The sequence below is a fragment of the Polyergus mexicanus genome, unplaced genomic scaffold (assembly GCF_030449975.1).
Source record: "Polyergus mexicanus isolate NDT 795.1 unplaced genomic scaffold, iyPolMexi1.0 SCAF_23, whole genome shotgun sequence".
NCBI classification, from domain to species: domain Eukaryota; kingdom Metazoa; phylum Arthropoda; class Insecta; order Hymenoptera; family Formicidae; genus Polyergus; species Polyergus mexicanus.
The window spans coordinates 266,132-285,888 of NW_027223343.1; the positions used below are offsets into that span (position 1 = coordinate 266,132).

Below are 19,757 nucleotides of genomic sequence, written 5' to 3' on the forward strand. Positions count from 1 at the left end.
ATTATTAATTATCATTTCTTGCTCAACATGTAATATCTCAAATGAGAGAAGTTTCGTAAGATTATAAAAATAAATGAATAAAAAAAATTAGAGAGGTTTCCCAAAAATGATAGATTGCTCGTTGAAAGGAGTGGAAAGTCGTCGAAAGGAAACCGCGATCAATAATTAGAACATAAAAATATATTGATCAGGGCGATCTGGTTTCTTATTATCTTGCGCACGAGATATCGCCGCTTTTTCTTGTACACTTTCACGTGAATGTCCACCCCGTGAAAAGGTCTCGAAAAACGCATGCTTAGGCGCTCCCGTCGTGTAGGCCACGCGCGCCGTTTCGGATCCTTTCATTTAAAGTGACTTTTCGGCCGTTAACGTGCCGATATTCGCGAGAGTGTAAGGGGAATATATTCAACGCCCAACGAGAAAGAGAGAGAGAGAGAGAGAGAGAGAGAGAGAGAGAGAGAAAGAGAGAGCAAGATAACGACCGAAATGCATTCGTGTTGGAGCAGCTGTTACTATCGGGGCACGCGTCTCAACGGTCGCGACAGCTGCCCAGAAAATTTACTACGGTAACCTCGTTCTGAGTTCCTCGCGTCCATTTGATTATAGAAGTAATTTTTATTTTATATAAACGCAAAATTATATAATTTGCAATTTATTACAAAATAAAAAATTTATTTATCAAAAATAGAAATTCAAAGTAATTTTAAATGTTTAAATGACAAAATTAAATCTTCTCTCTGACAAATAATATATAAAATTCTGACAAATGCATCATAGTTGTAGATTCGTTGTTTATTCTCAATAATATAGGTTTTTAAAAGAGTTTTTAATAGAAAAATTATTTTTGACAAGCGTATCCTTCAACAGGCATTTAAAGTTTAAATTACTACGTCAAAAAAGTTTCGTGACATAGAAGCAACGGTCAAAATTCTGGACGAAATATATTTACTATAGTTCAAGGGCCCCCACCCCGCGCGAAGGAACACCGGGCCCGTATTACGTGAAACCCCGTGACAACCCCACGAGCAATCGCGCATACAGAGATACACGAGGGAACACATGGAGAAACGCCCTTTGCGCATCTGCTAAAGGGAAGCCGCGAGAGGCAGTTCGTTGAAGGCAACCGTCGTGAGCACATCGCATGGTTAACGAAAGTGCGCATTCTTAATGGATATTATTGGGACGTCACTTATTATGAGATAAAAATGATTCTCAATTTTATTATTTAACAATTACAATTTTAATATTCTATTATTCACTTTAATTTTAAAAATGCATTAATTGCATTAATTCTTAAATAAATGATCTAAGACATTTTTGATTATTTTATGACTGTGTTTTCCCCCCCAAGGAATTGCGTGATTGATAGAAGATCATTCTGCGTGGGATAATGCAATTTTATTGTTGAAAAAGACAGTTTTGCAAAATCAAAGAATAACTTGGACGTATCGGAACATTATTCGAAATCTGTGCGGAAAGATGTGTAAGAAACTTTGCAGATCGACAGACGAAATTGTCTCGACGCCGATACAAATAGTGATTCTTATCAATCGACCTTAAATCTTCATAATTTTGAAATTTTATCATGATACTATTAATGTGTTAATCTGGAATATTTGTTTGGAAATTCTTACTTATGTATTTGTGACTGACTGATAAAATGTGATTAATTTTTGTAATTTTTTCTAAGATTATATTCGCGAGAGACTCGAGTGAATTTTTATTGACGAATTCTCAAACAAAACATCGTTTATCAATTTTTATTTTCTATAACACGTGAGAATGAAGAAACGAGTTTTATTCCGGATAGAAGTCACGTCCAGTGAAAGTTTATAAAGAAAGTTCTTCAAACTTCATTACGCGCGCTCATTTAGTTAATAACTCAGACTTAATCGTTTAAGTCTCAATTTGCTTTTCCGCGAGTCAATGCCAGATTCATTTGCTCCAATCAGACTTAAATTTATCAGTCTAATTCTCTTTCCTTGACCAACCGATCTGTGAGTTTCTCGATGCTCATCGCCGAAGATTACATCGCAAATACGCTTTCATCTTTCGTCGAAGCTCGATGAGATAGTCACGAACGACAATCATGTCGCAAGCATCCGAACCAACGCCGGTGCATTGCTACACCAATCCGTCGTTTTGCCGTCAATCGGAATACATCCCGGACGATCATCATGTCAACGACCTGCCACCACCTCCACCGCAGCAGTTTCAAGGAGGCGATGATTTACCGCCGCCTCCGCCGCCGTTGCAATTGCAATTGCACGCCGCGGGTCAGAGCAATCCGGCTTTCCAAGCACCACCGGAGACGACGTTGAACAATGTCTGCGGATCGCGGGACCGTTATTGTTATCTGGAGGATAACGGTGCCCCCTCCGCGCACAGGAGATACGCCAGTCTTCCGGTGGACGAGCCTCGCGTGACTTATACCCAGTCTTCGCGATACGAATACACGCAGGAGCAGAACGAGAGAGACCGGTTACCGCGCCGGGCCTCGTCGAGGTACGAGTTCATTCCGCAGCAGCAGGTGCAACAACGTTCCGCACCGGCGACCAACCAAGACGATCGAGGAGGGTCGCAGACGTGGACGTGCCGCGGCAATGCCGGTAGATACGCGGTTATACCGGGTGACCAGGACTACCAGGATTATCAAGACGGACCGCAATGGAGCAACGCAAAATCGGCACCGCGGCACATCAACACCCCACAGGGTGATTTTTCTTTTATTTGATTGTTGTTAGAAATAAAATTATCTTTTTTTTCTTTTCTCATCAATTTTTTAATAAGATAATTGGATAATATAACAATATCGAATAAAAATAATATATGCAAATGAAAAAAATTAATCTCAATTTTTAAATAAAGAAAAAATATAAATAAATTATATATATATATATATATATATATATATATATGTGCTAAAATTTTTAATTGTGCAATTTACAATTATTCAGGCCGTTATACTAGAGTGCCCATGCAAGAAGAGATTCCGCCGGCACTTCCCGAGAGAAACGTGCAAGAACTCTCGATGTCGCCAAAGAACAACTTAGCTACGCAGAAACTGCATGAAATATTATCGACTCCCAGGAAACCGAGATCAAGATCCGAAGAGAGGACATTGTCGCCGAAGAGACAACAGTCTTTTAATCAAATTAGCACGCCGCAGAGAAGAGCGCTCACGCCTGGTGAATCTCCGAATGGTTCGAAATTTATTGTTATTCCCTTCAGTAAATCCCATTCAATAATAAATAACATCGCATAAATTAAACATCGATTAATCTATAACGAAAAATAAAGAAATATAAAAATATTAGCATTTTCCGCACTCTTCGTCATATTTCATTCTCTTTTTTGCTCAGGTCGCACTTTCAGTCCGACCCGCACAACTCCTCAAGGTACGCCTCAGAGCCGAGTCTTCTCGCTCACAGGACCCCAGACGTCGACGCCCAACAAGGAATCGTCGGCTCGCAGATGCCTTCCTCTACTGGAAAACTCGTCCCGGCAGCAGGATGTTTGTCCAGCCAATAATTGCGGCCGGCTTCGTTACGTGGGTACCGCACCGGTCGACTTAATAAATCTAAGTCATAATGAGCCGCCACCTCGCTACGTCTATGCAGAAAGCGGCTTAGAGTCCATGCCGATGATGTCCGGATCGCCCAAGTATCACGTGGTGCCGGCCGATCAGAAGAACTATCAAAGCGTTGAGAGCGCGTTTATAGCGCGCACCGCCGTTGTAAGTGATAACGATGCAGATGATAACGTAGATGATAACGTGAAATAATCACTCGTCTAACAAAAATGCAATTTTTCCTAGGTACCACCGTTATCACCGCCGAATAGTGACGCGAATACGACTTTGGCGAGCGGCATGGAAAAAGGCGAGAGAAAGAGCGCGCCGATTCTGCTGATACTGGTTGGTCTTTTAACATGTGGCCTCGCTCTCTACCTATCTTGGTCGCAAGGACGAAGGTAGAATTTGCATAACCCTTTATTTTTCGAAGCGTTTTGGAAGGAAAAAATGTTTCGAACAAAAATTATAATTATATTTAGCACCCACTCAACCGCAAAAGCTTGAACATTTTAAAGAATGCATTATAAATACAATATATATATTTTTGATAGTTTTACAATATTTTTTTTCGATATTTAATAACAAAAACTTGGGGTTTTAGATATTACTTTGATAGCGCAGTTGGCTGCGGTGCCTGTTGCGCTTTAGCCGGTGCATGCAGGAGTCTACGAAAAACTTGGACAGGACTTGGTCTGGCTGGACTGGCGGCATTGAGCTGCGCTGGTCTTTTGTTGCTCGCCGCTAAATCTCCCAAGGATGGCACACCGCTCCACGACATCACAGCCGGTGCCTTATGCGGAGTGTCGGTTTTAGGCGCTGGTCTCGCCCTGTTGGCCCTCTTAAAGCCGAGATGCAGTTTCGGACGTCATAGACGAGTGCATTCTTGGATACCAAGATTCTCCCCTTAATTTACATCGCTCTCGATTGTTAAATGTGACAATAATTATATGCCCTTTAACATTGTTGTCCTTTTGATAAGAAAATATGTGTAAAGTGTATAAGATAGTTGAAAAATATATCCATAAAATATTCATAAGAAACATTTAGGGAATAATATTTTATCTCATAAATACTGAGACGAACAAAATCGATTTCTGTAAAAAAAATTATGATTTTAGCAAAAAGTACTTATTAAAAGAACGATTCAAAAATTGCTGCAAATGTAAAGGCACACCGCACACACACAGATGATATATTCTTAAATATTTTTATAGGAGATAAATTATTTGTCCTTTTTAATTCTTCCTCCCCTCAATTATTAGTTTTTTAATTGATCGAATATAAGCAACGAAATTTGAGCTTATTCAAAATGTATAAAAAGTAAATTATTATCGTTTACATAAGAGAATATTATCGCTTTTATATAGCTTTTGTTTAAATCCAGAGAATTGTATTTAAGTAGAAGAGTTACAAATTCTTATTTATTTTTATATGTATATATGTTTCTAAAACACATATATTACGATATCTTAGCTAACGCATATTTTTTATAATGATTGATAATGCAAGTGTAATCCTATATTAAAGAAAATTAGTTTAAGAGCTGTTATATATTTAGAATAAATCAAATATGTACTTAAATAATAAATAATGTTTTTAAATCGTACAAAGATTTTGAATATTTTGAGAATATTGCGACATATATTTTTTATAAAACTCAAACACTATAAGCATACGCCATTTATTTTGCGTGTATGTATGTATAATTATTTATACATATTAACTCTCTAATTCTCTGTTTTTTCAAAATAAATTAAATAAATATTACACACACACACACTTGATATTTGAAATGTCAAATGCACAGTTATGACAGGCTTCTATTAAAATATCGGAAAATTATTTGGTACTATAATTTGGAATTAATAATTAATTAATATTTATAAATAATATATATATCGCGATCTCGAATCACATATTTTATAATTTATTCATTTAAATAAGAATTCAAATAAGAATTAAAATAATGAAAAACCAAATTATAAATTATCGTTTTGTTGCGTGTTTTACGGACAATAATTATTTCTTTAACAACACATAGAGTCAAGTATATTTTGTCCGCGATGTTATATTATTTGATTTTTCGATCTAGATATAATTTGGATTAAGAATGTGCTAAATAGCAAAATCGAATAATTAATATAATGATAAGTTTCATGATACGTTAATCGTTTAATAAATAATTGATCTATAATTTAAAATACTTGTACAATTTAATATTTTGCTTATCTATTTTATAGTACGTAAAATATTTCGACAGCGAGTTAGGATAATATCTAACTAGTATTTGGTTTTGGCAGCGTAAACATTAGCACGCTATTGTTACGACTATATATATATATATATATATTCAGGGAAAGTATGCGTCCTTTAACAAAAAGTAACAAAAGTTGTAGAGAATTAAATTATCATTTAAATGAGATGAAAGTTCATGTAGTTCTTTCCATAGGTTTTGGAGTAACCGTCAATAGCCGAAAAACATTTTAGGTAGATTTGAAATTGGCTATTAACTGATTTATTTCAAAACCTATGGAGCGAACTACAATCATTTTGATCTCATTTGAAAGATAATTTAATAGCGAACAAAAAGTTTCGTATAAGAATGGGTCGGAAAATGCTTCCTTAAAAAGTTGGCGCCCAAAAACTTCTGAGAAATCACGGTTATTTTATACATTTTTACAAATATTAGGGAAAGTATGCGTTTTTTAACAAAAAGTAAGAACTGTATGGAAATAAACTACACCATTTGTATTATCATGCATATTTCATTATTATATGTATATATTCTTGTCTATTTTTATCAAGTATGTTTTATCTTATTATATTTTTTGTTTTAATTTATTCAATACTTTAGTATAGAAAATGATATAGAGACATTCTGTAAAATCGTCATTTCCTGATGCGTCAGCCGTATTTAGTAGATACGGATTCTGTTATCGCGAATTCACTAGAAGGAAGTAGAGTTCCTTTCGTACCAGTTACCGCCTGAAACCACTGTTGTTCAGTGGTCTGAACCAGGGAATGTAAGGCACAAATTGCTTTAACAAAAATTCATTTTGTTATTATTTTGTCGCTTATTTAAATTCGATTGCTAAAATGCGTTTGCATCTTTTAAATAAATGATCGTAATTCGTTTATAATCTCGCTTCACACAATAATTTGGTTGAAGGCCTTTAACACAGCGATATGAGAAAAGATGATCATATTATTATAATATTTTTCTGTCACAGTGTCTCCTCTAATGATCGTTAAATGTTCGAATAATACGTATGTGTTTGTTGACAATGAGGAAAAAGATAATGGAAGCGTTAATGTTCTTTCTCTTCGCGAGTCAGATGCTATATATTTCCGAATCAGTGACCGTATTACGCGGATCGCCAAGAGTCATCTATCAACCATCCAACAGAAAATTAATATGCATCTCAGAGGACGATGGCGGCGCTCTAGTGTGGAACGACAATTTAAACTGGCAATATTACACGGACAATATACATAGCAATAACCGTAAGTTATTAAAATAAAAATATGGATCTTTTACAGCTTTATGTATATGCTAGGAAAGATTGTATTCATCATTTAGCTTATCCTAATATTCGCGACAATGCACTAAGTACGTAAGTGTACTATTTCAGGATTTTTTAATTTAAATGGAGGTGTTCCAAATTGTGAAATAAATTGCAAAATGAATGCAGACGAAGATTGCTTAAAATCGTGGGTACAACAGGATTGGAGTCTCACGAATTCTCTTAAAACACCTATGGGTCCGGTATTTGATCAACGATGGGAAGGTAAAAGTGCAAAATAGTTTGACAAATAATTTTATTATCTGTAAAATGCATTACGATGTTTAATACAGTTTTAAGATCGTCTTAAAACTGTACACGCATTTAAAATTTTCAGAATTTCAAGAATATGCAAACTATCTTGAAGATAGATATGATTACGTAAATCTCGAAAATATTACAGCAGCAATGCTTTCCATTTCTATTCGTGGATCTAATAATGCGCATATATTGCTTTGTAATAGTACGTATTATAAGAGAGACTTTTGCTATTGGATCATAATAGGTGGTTGGGACAATACTCTGTCCGTCATACGAAAATGCGCGAGGGGAGTGCCTGTAGTCGGCAAATATCCCGATCTAAATTCAGATTGCAGCAAAGCACAAGTATTTTTCAAGGTAAAATATAACACTGTAATTTCGTCGCTTAAAGGTATTTTCTCTTATTTAGATAATCGAAAAACTTAATTGTAAAGCATATAAACCGAAATTTATGAATATTGTGTATCATCATTTATGATGCCGTTTTAAGAATTAAATTTGCATAAATTTGCCAAACTTCATCTAAAACTAATTGATGATGAATACAGCATATGCCGTTGTCTGCAATTGAATGGCGATCGTTTGTCATTATGTGGAACTCTATAACTCGGAATATATCCATTTATGACACTGATAACGTTATTATGACGTACGAGGACGTAGAAAAGCCTGAATTTTCCAGCATCGATTACCACATGTTCATTAGAAGCAATAAAAAAATTCTGTTTCGTTTTCATATATGTAGGTGCAAAGTTTCAAGATATTTCAATCAATCACATGTATAATTATTTCAAATAAAGTAATCGAAAAAAGAAACTTTATCCGCGAATATGTATTTCAGACAACTTTCTGCACACGACTCTCGAAAATGCAATTTTAACGAGTCCCATTGTCCAAGTCGGTAATGAAACAATATGTGTACAAATGTTAATCGGCCTATGTGCAGAATGCAATGCATATGTGGTATTACGTGATTCCACAAATTACGAAGTGTTAGAAACGGTGATTGCAATGGGCTCATCGAAGGTGGCTCATGGCTTGCCTGTGTGGCAATCCATTCAAATCAAGAAAAGTCTTTCAAATTATACTAACGTGATAATCCAAGTGATTCCTAAACTCAACACGCCTAGTTTTAATCCATTGTGGGCGATAGCAAATGTCCATCGATGTCCCACAAATAGTACGAATCCTTATAAAATTTATTAAAAATTTATTAAATATTTGATTTATATGTTTGTCGAACGATTGTGAAAATCTTTAAAGAAATTGATTATTTCCAATATATAATTCACTCAACTATCACGTTTAGACTCATTAAGATGGAGTACTATGTTTAATAATCAAGATTGGGAAAACTATGATAAAGGATATTTTTGGCCGAATGCGACATGTCAAAAATTGTTTTACAATAATCATATCGTCGTGAATTCTATATCAGATGCCAAGCCAGACATGAAACTGGGTAATTATTTAGAACTATTACTTATGTTTTGTGACTGGAATTAATAATATCACAATTTTGTGTATTAATTTCTTAGAGAGAAAATGGCATATTTGAAACGAATATTTTGAAATAAAAAAAATTTTTTTCAGATCATGCAGATTGTCTTGAAGGAAAGATTGGACCGCAATGTTTGATCTCTTGCCAAATTCATCTAGATAGCTACGTTGATTGCAAGGAAACTGCAATTTGTTATAAAGATGGTTGCACGTGTCCTCCAGGATATTTGGAAAGCACTTGTTCTAAATGTAAATGTAACTTATTATATTATCGGAGTTATTTATTTTTTCGTTTTGCGTGACGCTTTCGTGCATATTTAATAAATCGATGTTTTTAGCTTGTGAATCGTATACATATGGCTATGGTTGCGAAAAAAAATGTGGTGCATGCCGCGACAAAACTTCAATCAATGTACGATCTCCATGTAACAAAATAACTGGATTGTGTTATGACGGATGCCAAAATCTTTACATACCACCTTTATGCCAACTAAGTAACTATCTTTTATGTTCAATATATAACTATTATGCTATCGTTTTTTAATATTAATTAAACTAATGTCATTGTTTGAATGTAAAAAGAACATAATATAATGATTTTGATAAAGCTGCATAAAAGGTAACACATCTCCGACTTTATCGGCATTTAAATATGTTATAGGGGAGGGTTTTTCTAAATAATTCTCCGCAAGAAAATAAGTGGGGAACGACATTGCTTTAGGACTTAGGAGATATAACAAATGAAAATTTTACAGTTTTAATGCTTTTTCTCGGGTATTATAAAGTAATATTAGAAGAAGTAAAGTTTTTGTGTATATTGTATTTATTGTAGAGCAGACATGGAAAATGTGTTTGTTTACATTTACGGGATAAATACACGGTCATGGATATTTATCAATAACGTGTCTCATCTATTTCTCGTAATTCAAACAGCTTTCGACATGCAACTACACGAATTTTTGAGTCTTGTCTTAAAAAATATTATTTATCGAATGCATAGACGGGAAAGGAGCAGAGCCTCACGCATATAGCTTTTTTTCAATGAAAAAATAACAAATTATACAGCGTACACATACTTTAATGTCAAATTTCAATTTGTTATATTTTCTAAACCAATGCCGTTCCCCAATTATTTTTTACGGAGAATTACTCAGAAAAATTGTTTTTTCTAAATTATTTAAGTAGCGATAAAATCGAAGGTGTGTTTTAACTTTTATGCAGTTTCATCATGATTTTTTTCCAGAAATGGATAATCTGGACCAACCTGTGATTAACTTTGCAAACAGTACGAATATTCAGGCCATTATTCCTTTTAAATGGAAAAAAGAGCACGAAGAAATACCAATTTCTTATTTTTGCTTTATAGTAAATATCATTTAATATTATCTGATATTCTTCAAAATATTGAATCTTGCTGCGTAATCTGTCCTTAATTAAATAAAATGTTTATTATTATTGACAAAAATATATGAAAAATAATACCTCTTACAACATTCAAAAAGAAATAAGAAAAGAAAATAACTCTATAATATATTTTTCATAGGAACAAATGGGATCTAATCGTATGATTTATTTACCGTTGATGAGGGTATTTCCAAATACGACACAATTGATAGGAAATTTTGAAAACTTAGCACCCGGTATTACTTATAAAATTAATTGCTGTTTAAATGTTGCGGGATCTCAAATATACAGTCCTTGGCAAAATGCTGAGACGGATTGCAATTGTAAGTGTGACTTGATGTTTATTTAAACTGTATAAAATTCAATGTTTTTTTATTATATATAAAATATTTTATTACATACATATAATATACTTTAAATTCATTAATATCAAGATTTTAATTACTTTGTATTTTTATGCCAAACTTAAGCTAGATATACTTTAAGCTTTAAGCCAAAAGAAATTCTATATAGACTGGTACAAAATAATTTATGAAAAACATCAATATGGTTGCAAATGTAAAAAGTTACACTACACCACACACATATAAGCTAAATTAATTTGTCTTACGCTTTTCTCTTTCGAATAACTTTTGAATAAAAATATTATTTTAATTTTTTATAAATTATTATCTATGTTTTTTTTTATGTATTTTCTATAAAACTTCTTTTTACATTGATTTAGTGGTTGAAGGCTTTGATGTGAAACCCGGTGAAACCAGCTTGAGAATCGACTGGTATAATAAAGATGACGTACGTAAATATTTTACTATTTAGGGTTTTTGAGCGTAAATACTATACAATTTAAACCAAAAATATTGTGTTTATTTTTCTATGTCAGCAATTATATCGATGTCCGGCAAATTGGTATCGCTTGATAGTTCGAAATATAGATACCGATGAGCAAGTCATTAATGAACCAGTTACGTATTTTCCCCGTAACTTGTCACAGTTGACATCGTACACTTCTTTCAATGTATCTATATTTCATAAAAATGTCAAGCTATTTTCCCAGCAGATTCGTACACTTGAGAGCGGTGAGTTTAATTTAATTTTAATTTTGATTTGATTAATTTTAAAGATATATACAATTGGAAATTTGTATATTTATACGAATACACTTTTATATATTTGCATGCTATGCGTGATAGCATTTTATAAATTAATAGCATTATTTATAAATAATTTTTATAAAAATATTGACAGTTCCATCGAGAGTGTTAGATTTGCGAATAATGATTTCATCTAATACACTTACTTTGATTTGGAGACCTCCCGATCAACCTAATGGAAAAATAGTGCGATATGAAGTAATCTTAAAGGTAAAAATGCAGTTTATATGCCCACACACCATACGTATATAAGCTTATATATCAGAAATTTATATAAGTAGAAAAGGGATTATTAACTAAAATAATTTTTAAATTTACACTTAAAAAAAAAAAAATTTATGTTTTCACATTAAATTATTATTTTTATAATAAAGTTTCATGTTTTTTAAAATCTCATAAAATTAGTATCGAAATCATCAAAATAATATATATGTTTAATTTTAACTTGAACTGTAATATTAATTTTTTATCTTAATGTTAATTTTTTTATTCCTTTCGATTTTTTATTATTTTATTTTTATTATTATTCAAGTATTATTGAAATGCATTCTATTGTTCACAGATCAAACAATATTACGGCTGTAGAGACTTAGAGTTACCTACGCCAGATAATCACATAATTACTAAATTCACAAAAAACACAACAATTACAATTTCGGATTTACATCCGTACGTATCTTATAGCGTACAGGTCATAGCTCATAATTCACGATATAACAGCATGGATGCGGAGATAAGCTTCGATACAGATATTTCTGGTATATATGAACATTATTATTATTTATCATAGCTATTTTTGAAGTTGAAGATAGAATAGCATGAGTTAATCTAATTAATTATTTATTAATTTTTTCCAAAAATATTTCTCTTTATAACAAGAACGGTAAACTTATTGCTTATATTTCTCCACAAGCGATAATGGCACAATAATCACAAATTCTTTCTTTTATATAAAAAATATATAATTAGTATTAATTATTAGATCAAAACTCTTCAAATAGTTTATCCTCATTACAGCGCGTGCATTTTTATATTTAATTATTAAACAAATATTAGAATAGAAAGTATGTTTCTAAGATTAGTAAGAATTATATATTTCTTTTATGCTAATTACAATATTACGTTAAATAAACGGCACGTGCATGTATACAAGTTGATGATAATAAATAATAACTGTCAACAACTTTACAGCGATACCAACAGAAGTATTTGGCCAGCTAAAAGTGCAAGGCTGGCAACTATCGTGGCGTCCGCCTGAAGATTGTACGACGATTTCGGGACCAATTAAAGCTAAGATAAAAATACGTGGAATCAGTGACGCTATTAAAGATAGAATTAATATAACTAAAAATACTGTGTCTTATTCTCTTGATTTAAGTAAAATCGAACCAAAATTATTCGGTGTTGAACGATACATGGTAACAGTTTACGTAATAAGAGATTACACGAGCCTAGAAAATGTCTTCGCTTATCAAGAATATGAATTTGAAACTCCCCCAAAGGGTAAAATTTCATATTACAATTCATTTGTACTTTAGATCAAATTTATTTCTATAAGATTATACAACATGATCGAAATAACAGCTCCGCCTAATGTAATCAATCTGGAGATTGTTGAGACTGACACTCGTCAAGTACCTGCAATGATACATTTAAGATGGCAGAGTCCACGTCCACCCCTCAACGGAAAACTGAATCATTATACAATTCAATCATGCACGATAAATAGGAGAAAACAGAAAAATTGTCTTTCTATTAAAGTTCAATTGAATGAATTTTGTGACTTGTGGGATAATTACATATGCCGAATTATTCAAAAACCATCTAGAAGTGCAGAAATTCAAGTAGGAAATCTTTTACATAATATTTCTAAAATATAATTGATAATTATATAAACGAAAAGAAATTTAAAGAAACCGACATATAAAAATTTATATACATGAAATTTATATACTATAAAATACATATAAAATTACAATAAAAATTATACATATAAAAATTTATATACTATGAAATACATATTTTTTATAGGTTCTGGCGTACAATACGAATGTTACTGAACCAAGTCCTTCGGTTTCCGTAACTGATCAAATGCTTAGTAATACAAGTAAGATTCCTCCTCAATAATCAATCTTGGAACCTTGGCGCATTATGAGTTCTTTTGTGTTTTAAAACTAATTAATTTATATAATTTAAAAATAACTTTTATGCATCATTGTATTTTATGAATCATTCTTGTTACAACTAACATATTTTTACGAATAACGACTAACAATAAGGGTTGTTCCGAAAGCGTCAACAAATAATCAATTTCTTTTTTATTGTTCGAATTGCATTACGTAACGAGTGACTGTTTAGAGATTCTCCTTAATTATTTTTCAGCGCCAGATCCACCTAAAAATTACACTTTTACAATTAATGATAATAGTATAATTGAACTGAAATGGCAACATCCTTGGAAGACAGGTGGTCATCTGCAGTCTTTTCATATTTGGATCCAAGAAATTTCTTCCAATCTGAAAAAACAGAGGCTCGTTTCACGATCGCTACGTAACGATGTATACGAATATCCGGTGGCACATTACATGCGTAACTATAGCGAGCGATTATATTTGTTTCCATCAACGTACTATCGAATTCACATTAAAGCTGTGACAGTTGCGAACGTGGCCAGCGAATTCGAGTATGTAGAAATATATACGCCTTCAACCATAGGTTTCGATGGCGACTTAAAGGTCATGGTCAATATATTTTATTCCACGATCTCGTTAAATATACCACCTGTTCTGAATGATACGTACGACAGTAAGATGCATATCATCGTAAAAGGCCCTAATGCCTGCAAGCAGCATTCAGAAGTGCCTGAGAGTTTACGTTCTCAAGCAAACGTAAAAATATATGATATCGCTTGGCAAGCTGCTGAGGCTTCGGTATGTATATACGCTCATAATATATTTGTAAAGTTTATATTAAAAAATTTAAATAAAAAGAAAAACATGCCTAATAATAATTAAATATTAATCAAATGAGTACGATTATTTTAAGAAAAATATTTAATATTTAACTGCCGATAATAGATTAACATACGTAATAATACATCATAATTATAATACAATATTAATATGGTATTATTTTCTGTTCTTCTGGGATCAAATATTTTTAACGTTGCTTTTAATCGTGACAGACTAATGATCTCGCTGGTAAGTTATTTATTGTCGGCGACGATCAGATTTACGGTGGTGTTAAAAACTGTCCATTGAAATCTCAAGAGTCATACGAAATAATGATTATTGTAACGGAACGGAGTTCATCCAACAAGCCGATCATGCTTGCGAGATCAATCAGTATCGGTGAGATTCCACCAAAGCATCACGAAGCGTGGATCATACCAATTATATTATTTCTCATCGTGGCAGGCGCGGCTTTTTATTTATATCGAAGGTAGGATGTGTTATCTTACATTTTAATAGTAGCGCTGCTGGCTACCATATATTTATCCATATATGTCAAAGTATAAATTTCAAATATATATAGCGACAAATCAAATATCGATTTATAAATGCAGATTCTTTTCACGTCTGCTATATTCCCATTATACATTTTTATTAGGAAGAAACAGAAATCGACTAAACAGTCCATGCAAGACGAGATGGTTTTGTCGCAGAATATCGAGAATTATGAACACGAGACCAAATCCGTGATATCAAATTCGAAACAGGAGCTCTCAACTCCTTGCAACCGGCAATCCTTATCACGAGCAACCACTCCAGAAGTGCCTCCACTCGCCGTCGAAAAGAAGAACGAGGAGATAGTGAAAGAAATAACATCGTTGATAAAGGTAAAAGATTTCGAGGATTACGTTAGAGAGGCGATACAGTCGGGATTGCTGGACAAACAATACGAGGTAAGTCTCTAATTTAATTTTTAATTCTTAAGCAAACATTGAATTGCTTGGAATTTCTTCGACAACGTGACACTCGGACGTTAAATTTATATTATATGGCATAAGATATTTATAATGTAAAAAATTTTATGGAGAAAAAATTTTCTCCGCGTAATTATATTGGCTGCAATTCGTAATTATTATTTATTTATATAACAATATGATAATATATAATTTTGGTATTTTCTTTCAAGACATTTCCAAGGGGACAAACTCGACCATGGGATTACGGGAAATTGCCACAGAACAAATCTAAAAATCGATACGGAAATCTTATAGCGTGTAAGTAAAAAATTGATTAGCCTCTCGCTGGATGCGAGATTATTCTTGCGTGATAATGAGGTAACATTATGCTGGTTTTTACAGATGACGAAACACGCGTGATATTAAAGAAACTTCCGGATGACGCTTACTCTGATTATATCAATGCTAATTATATCACTGTAAGTCACAATCAAAGTAATAAATATTTTAACTTTGAGACATAAATTATGAGAAATTATATATTTGTGTATATATGTTTTTAATATTTATAAAAAATATCAAGAAAAAAATAAAAAATTTTAATTACGATTATTCTTTCCTCTCTTTGCAAAAATAGGGCTATAAGAAAGAAAAACGTTATATAGCGACACAAGGACCCAAACCCAATACAGTTATTGATTTCTGGCGCATGATTTGGCAAGAAGATGTTCTCATTATTTGCATGTTGGCAAACGTAATCGAAAATGGAAAGGTAAGCTCTTTTTGCTTATCCTACAGATTTTTACAGTTTTAGATAATTCGAATACAACATAAAAAAATTTTTAAATAAACTTTACAAAACATACGAATATACCATAAAGACTGACCAAAAATTGAAATATAATAGAACGAGTTAATATTTAGTCTTTTCAGTTAAGCAATCCACTTATTCGTGAACTTTGCAGACAAAATGCGAGCAATATTGGCCGGACATTGGTAAGAAAAAGAAATACGGAGACGTTATCGTGTTAAACGCAAAGCACAACGTCTTCGCTGATTATTGCTTCAGAACTTTTCAAGTCACCTATGGGGAAGAAACTCGAAAGGTACACTTTCCTATTTCTAATCAATATTCGCGATGATTTTTGCTAAATACCTATATAAACAACAGATAGAACATTTGCATTATACGGCCTGGCCGGATCATGGTGTGCCTTTGTACACACACTCCGTAGTCACGTATTTAAAAAAACTATTGGCGACACCACCCGGAAATGGACCTGTGGTGGTCCATTGCAGCGCCGGTGTTGGAAGAACCGGGACCATCATTCTGTGCGACATTTGTCTCCATCGAGCAGCGGCTGAAGGGGTGAAGATAATATAAAAATAATATTTTTATAATTTAAATTCGATAGTTGTTTGTATCGATAAATCGGAGTTCAGTATTCTTTTAAGCCCGCGAACAATTCAAAAGATTATAACTTGATGAAAACGAAATTATCCAGCTGGTCGACGTATTTGCTGAAACGGCATCCATCAGGAGCGAGAGAGCTAATATGGTGGATAATAAACAGCAGTATCTGTTAGCGCACTTGGCATTGGTAGAATGTTTGCTTTCTATTCCGACCACGTTACCGTGTAACGATCTGTTACCGACACGAATCAAAGAGTTAAAGAAACAACTATCGATTCAACAGCAAAGGTACATCTCGATAGGCTTATTGATCGATTTTAAAAATGTGTTACAAAAACTTGAAATTCGATAATTCTCAGGCTACAGAACATTGCGTGGCAGGACGAGGCTTTGCGACAATTTACATCTCCACCGTCCTTATCAGAGCGTAACCGTGCCAAGAACAGATTTCCAGAACTGATTTCAGGTTTGTTTGCATATATCCAGGAGAATACGTGAAAAATTATTTTTACGAATCTTTTTTGAAATTTTTTTAAATAAACAAATTCATAAATCGAAATATTTCGTGGAAACATAAGAAATACGAAATTCCGTTTAATTATAAGCTAAAAAAATTAACATTATTTATAACTAATTATAAATCCTTAATGTCAACTCCTTAGATGCAAAGAACAGATTCATTTGCAGATAAAGTCAGCAGAATATATTTGAAAAGATATCCGGCATCGAACGAGGACAGTGATTATCTGTCCGCTGTTTACGTAGATGGAATAAGACATCAGAATCAATATCTAGCCACACAGCTTCCCATGCCATCGACGGTTAATGATTTCTGGCGAATGATCGCGGAATTTAAAGTGGAACTCATTCTCATGCTACAACCACCTGATCTTCAAGATCCTGTACGAGCAATTCTTTTATATATTTTTACACATTAATCCAAAAAACATATATTTGCAAAATATAAACTTTACAAAAATATCTATTGTTTATTTTTTAATTTTAATTTAGTCTATTCGAGATATAATCGTATCAAGATATTATCATGATAATTAATATAATTATCTATTTTTGCATTTTTAGACTTGCTGTGTGATCGCTCCTGCTAGCGGCGAATTTAAACCAACGCCATACTTGAATATTACAGCGAGAGAAGTCGTGAAATTTGAATATTATACGTCACAGAAATTGCTACTCGTTGACAATTCGGAGGTAGATTAATTTGGCGTGCTCATTCAAAACTTTCATTTGCCATGACCTATTCACTGTGATAACAATTTATCATAGAAACCCTCGAGGGAGCAATTTATGACTATATTATGTTTAACGGAATGGAAATCTGAAAAGAATCAACCACCGCCACCGGTAATGACGATGGTGACTTTTTGGCAAGCTGCGGAGAGAATTGCGAGAGGCGACGGACCGACTGTCACACTTTGCCAGTAAAAATTAAAATATTATTATTAATAATTTGGGAGAAAACAATCATCATCAATTATCAGTAGAATTTCATATTTTCTTTAGCAAATAAAAAAAATTTTTCTTATTTACATATTATTTCCCTTTATATTTCTCAAAAAAGAATCGCTTAATAACATAATAATAAGTTGTAAAATTCTCTTAAATAATATACAAGGTGTTCCACGAAAAGTGGCCAACCTCTTTTATCCTTTGAATTTTTTTTTAAAAGAGAGAAAGATCGCAACAAATATATATCAAATTAAATGATTCAAACTGAATTCTATTGCGGGTATAGTAGTTGCTTAGAAAAGCTATCTATGTTAACGAACGAAGAAGTGTGCATAATTTTTTTATAATGATATAGATATTTCGACAGAATAAAAGTTTTAGCGTTGTTTGAAACAAATACAACGATGTATGATTTAATGCAAATATTTTACATATTATAGGAGTATTATCGGCTTAAAATATCCCGGCGATGTCTACGTTTTTATTTTCGGCACTGTGATATGGTCAACTTCTGACTCGAGTATCGTGCTATTATGATCAAATGACAACAAGTATTATGCTCACAATAAAGTTCAATTTAAATCATTGAATTTAATTTATATTCATTATGATGTATCTTTATTAATTTAAAAGATAAAAAAGGATGTCCAATTTTGGTGGGGAATATAATATATACCTGTAATAATGAAATAATTTGTAAAACTTATCTTTTCTGAATAATATATCAGGAAACGTCTATTAAATGAATAAAACATATTCTTTCAGTGACGGGGTAACTGGATGCGGTCTTTATTTAGCGTTGAGTTTTCTTTTGGAACGAATGGCCGTTGAAAGAGAATGCGACGTTTGTTTGGCAGTACGAGCTGTTAGACGATCGAGACCAGATTTTGTTCGATCTTTGGTAATATAAATTAATTTCTTAGCAATAGTAAAAAAATATTATTAACGAAAGTCTTATTTGATACAGAATCATCAGTCGCGTTTATACTTGATATATTAATAAATATATTCAAATTTTAAAATATAGATACATATAACAAATGAGGAATCTAATTTTATTTTTAGGAACATCTGGAATTTTTGTACGACGCCGCAATGACATATTTAGAGTATTTTGAAACTTATGCGAATTTTTCATGAAACGAAATAAATCATTAATGTAAAATAATGAAATGGAATTACCATACATACCACACTATAATAAAAAATTATACATATAATAACCATATATATACGCACGCATATATGTATATGTACGAAGTCTGTCTGAATTTTTCATATTTAAATATTGTACATTTAACTGCAGAATAATTTAAGAAAAATGCAACTTTCGTCTTTTTCTATGCCAAAGCAATCATATTTGTGTCCGGCAAAGTATGATTCAGTATTCCGCAATATACATACTAATGAGCAAGTCATTAATGAATCAGCTATGCCTAATCTTAAAAGGTAAACAAATGCTGATATAATGTATGTATAAAGTTTATAAACGCATAAAATATCTACGTATAAA

General features: G+C 32.6%; 2 protein-coding genes across 4 annotated transcripts; both read left to right on the forward strand.

Moving 5' to 3' along the window:
• The first annotated feature begins 2,089 nt into the window (after positions 1–2,089).
• Positions 2,090–4,639, forward strand: LOC138942618 (uncharacterized). The gene is made up of 5 exons (XM_070312983.1): positions 2,090–2,714; positions 2,958–3,203; positions 3,363–3,736; positions 3,818–3,972; positions 4,176–4,639. Exons 1-5 carry the CDS (start codon positions 2,090–2,092, stop codon positions 4,480–4,482), a joined length of 1,707 nt encoding a protein of 568 aa, XP_070169084.1. The 3' UTR covers positions 4,483–4,639.
• A 1,895-nt stretch (positions 4,640–6,534) lies between these two features.
• Positions 6,535–19,645, forward strand: LOC138942649 (receptor-type tyrosine-protein phosphatase delta). Of its 3 annotated transcripts, XM_070313034.1 has the most exons (34): positions 6,535–6,597; positions 6,805–7,078; positions 7,207–7,362; positions 7,475–7,755; positions 7,947–8,139; positions 8,240–8,578; positions 8,708–8,860; positions 8,992–9,147; positions 9,237–9,392; positions 10,142–10,263; positions 10,442–10,625; positions 11,027–11,094; positions 11,183–11,378; positions 11,548–11,663; positions 12,016–12,211; positions 12,645–12,956; positions 13,038–13,297; positions 13,485–13,560; positions 13,836–14,042; positions 14,169–14,383; positions 14,638–14,894; positions 15,063–15,357; positions 15,591–15,678; positions 15,763–15,839; positions 15,998–16,132; positions 16,326–16,466; positions 16,532–16,729; positions 16,866–17,062; positions 17,134–17,240; positions 17,462–17,676; positions 17,858–17,986; positions 18,062–18,216; positions 19,010–19,145; positions 19,310–19,645. In XM_070313034.1, the coding sequence occupies exons 2-34, from the start codon at positions 6,844–6,846 to the stop codon at positions 19,382–19,384; spliced, it is 5,826 nt and encodes a 1,941-aa protein (XP_070169135.1). In that variant the 5' UTR covers positions 6,535–6,597; positions 6,805–6,843; the 3' UTR covers positions 19,385–19,645. The 3 variants fall into 3 exon arrangements, with proteins under 3 accessions (XP_070169135.1, XP_070169133.1, XP_070169136.1); XM_070313032.1 differs by having other exon boundaries at positions 13,836–14,383; XM_070313035.1 differs by lacking the exons at positions 16,532–16,729; positions 16,866–17,062; positions 17,134–17,240; ... (3 more) ...; positions 19,010–19,145; positions 19,310–19,645 and having other exon boundaries at positions 13,836–14,383; positions 16,285–16,466.
• Positions 19,646–19,757: the final 112 nt, after the last annotated feature.

Bases quoted from the DNA above. Each gene is read 5' to 3' on its own strand.
- LOC138942618 (XM_070312983.1), top strand. From the start codon at position 2,090: ATGTCGCAAGCATCCGAACCAACGCCGGTGCATTGCTACACCAATCCG. The intron at 2,715-2,957 runs GTGATTTTTCTT...ACAATTATTCAG, and splicing joins GCACATCAACACCCCACAGG to GCCGTTATACTAGAGTGCCC. The intron at 3,973-4,175 runs GTAGAATTTGCA...TTGGGGTTTTAG, and splicing joins TCTTGGTCGCAAGGACGAAG to ATATTACTTTGATAGCGCAG.
- LOC138942649 (XM_070313032.1), top strand. From the start codon at position 6,844: ATGTGTTTGTTGACAATGAGGAAAAAGATAATGGAAGCGTTAATGTTC. The intron at 9,393-10,141 runs GTAACTATCTTT...ATTTTTTTCCAG, and splicing joins ACCACCTTTATGCCAACTAA to AAATGGATAATCTGGACCAA. The intron at 17,241-17,461 runs GTTTGTTTGCAT...ATTCATTTGCAG, and splicing joins ATTTCCAGAACTGATTTCAG to ATAAAGTCAGCAGAATATAT.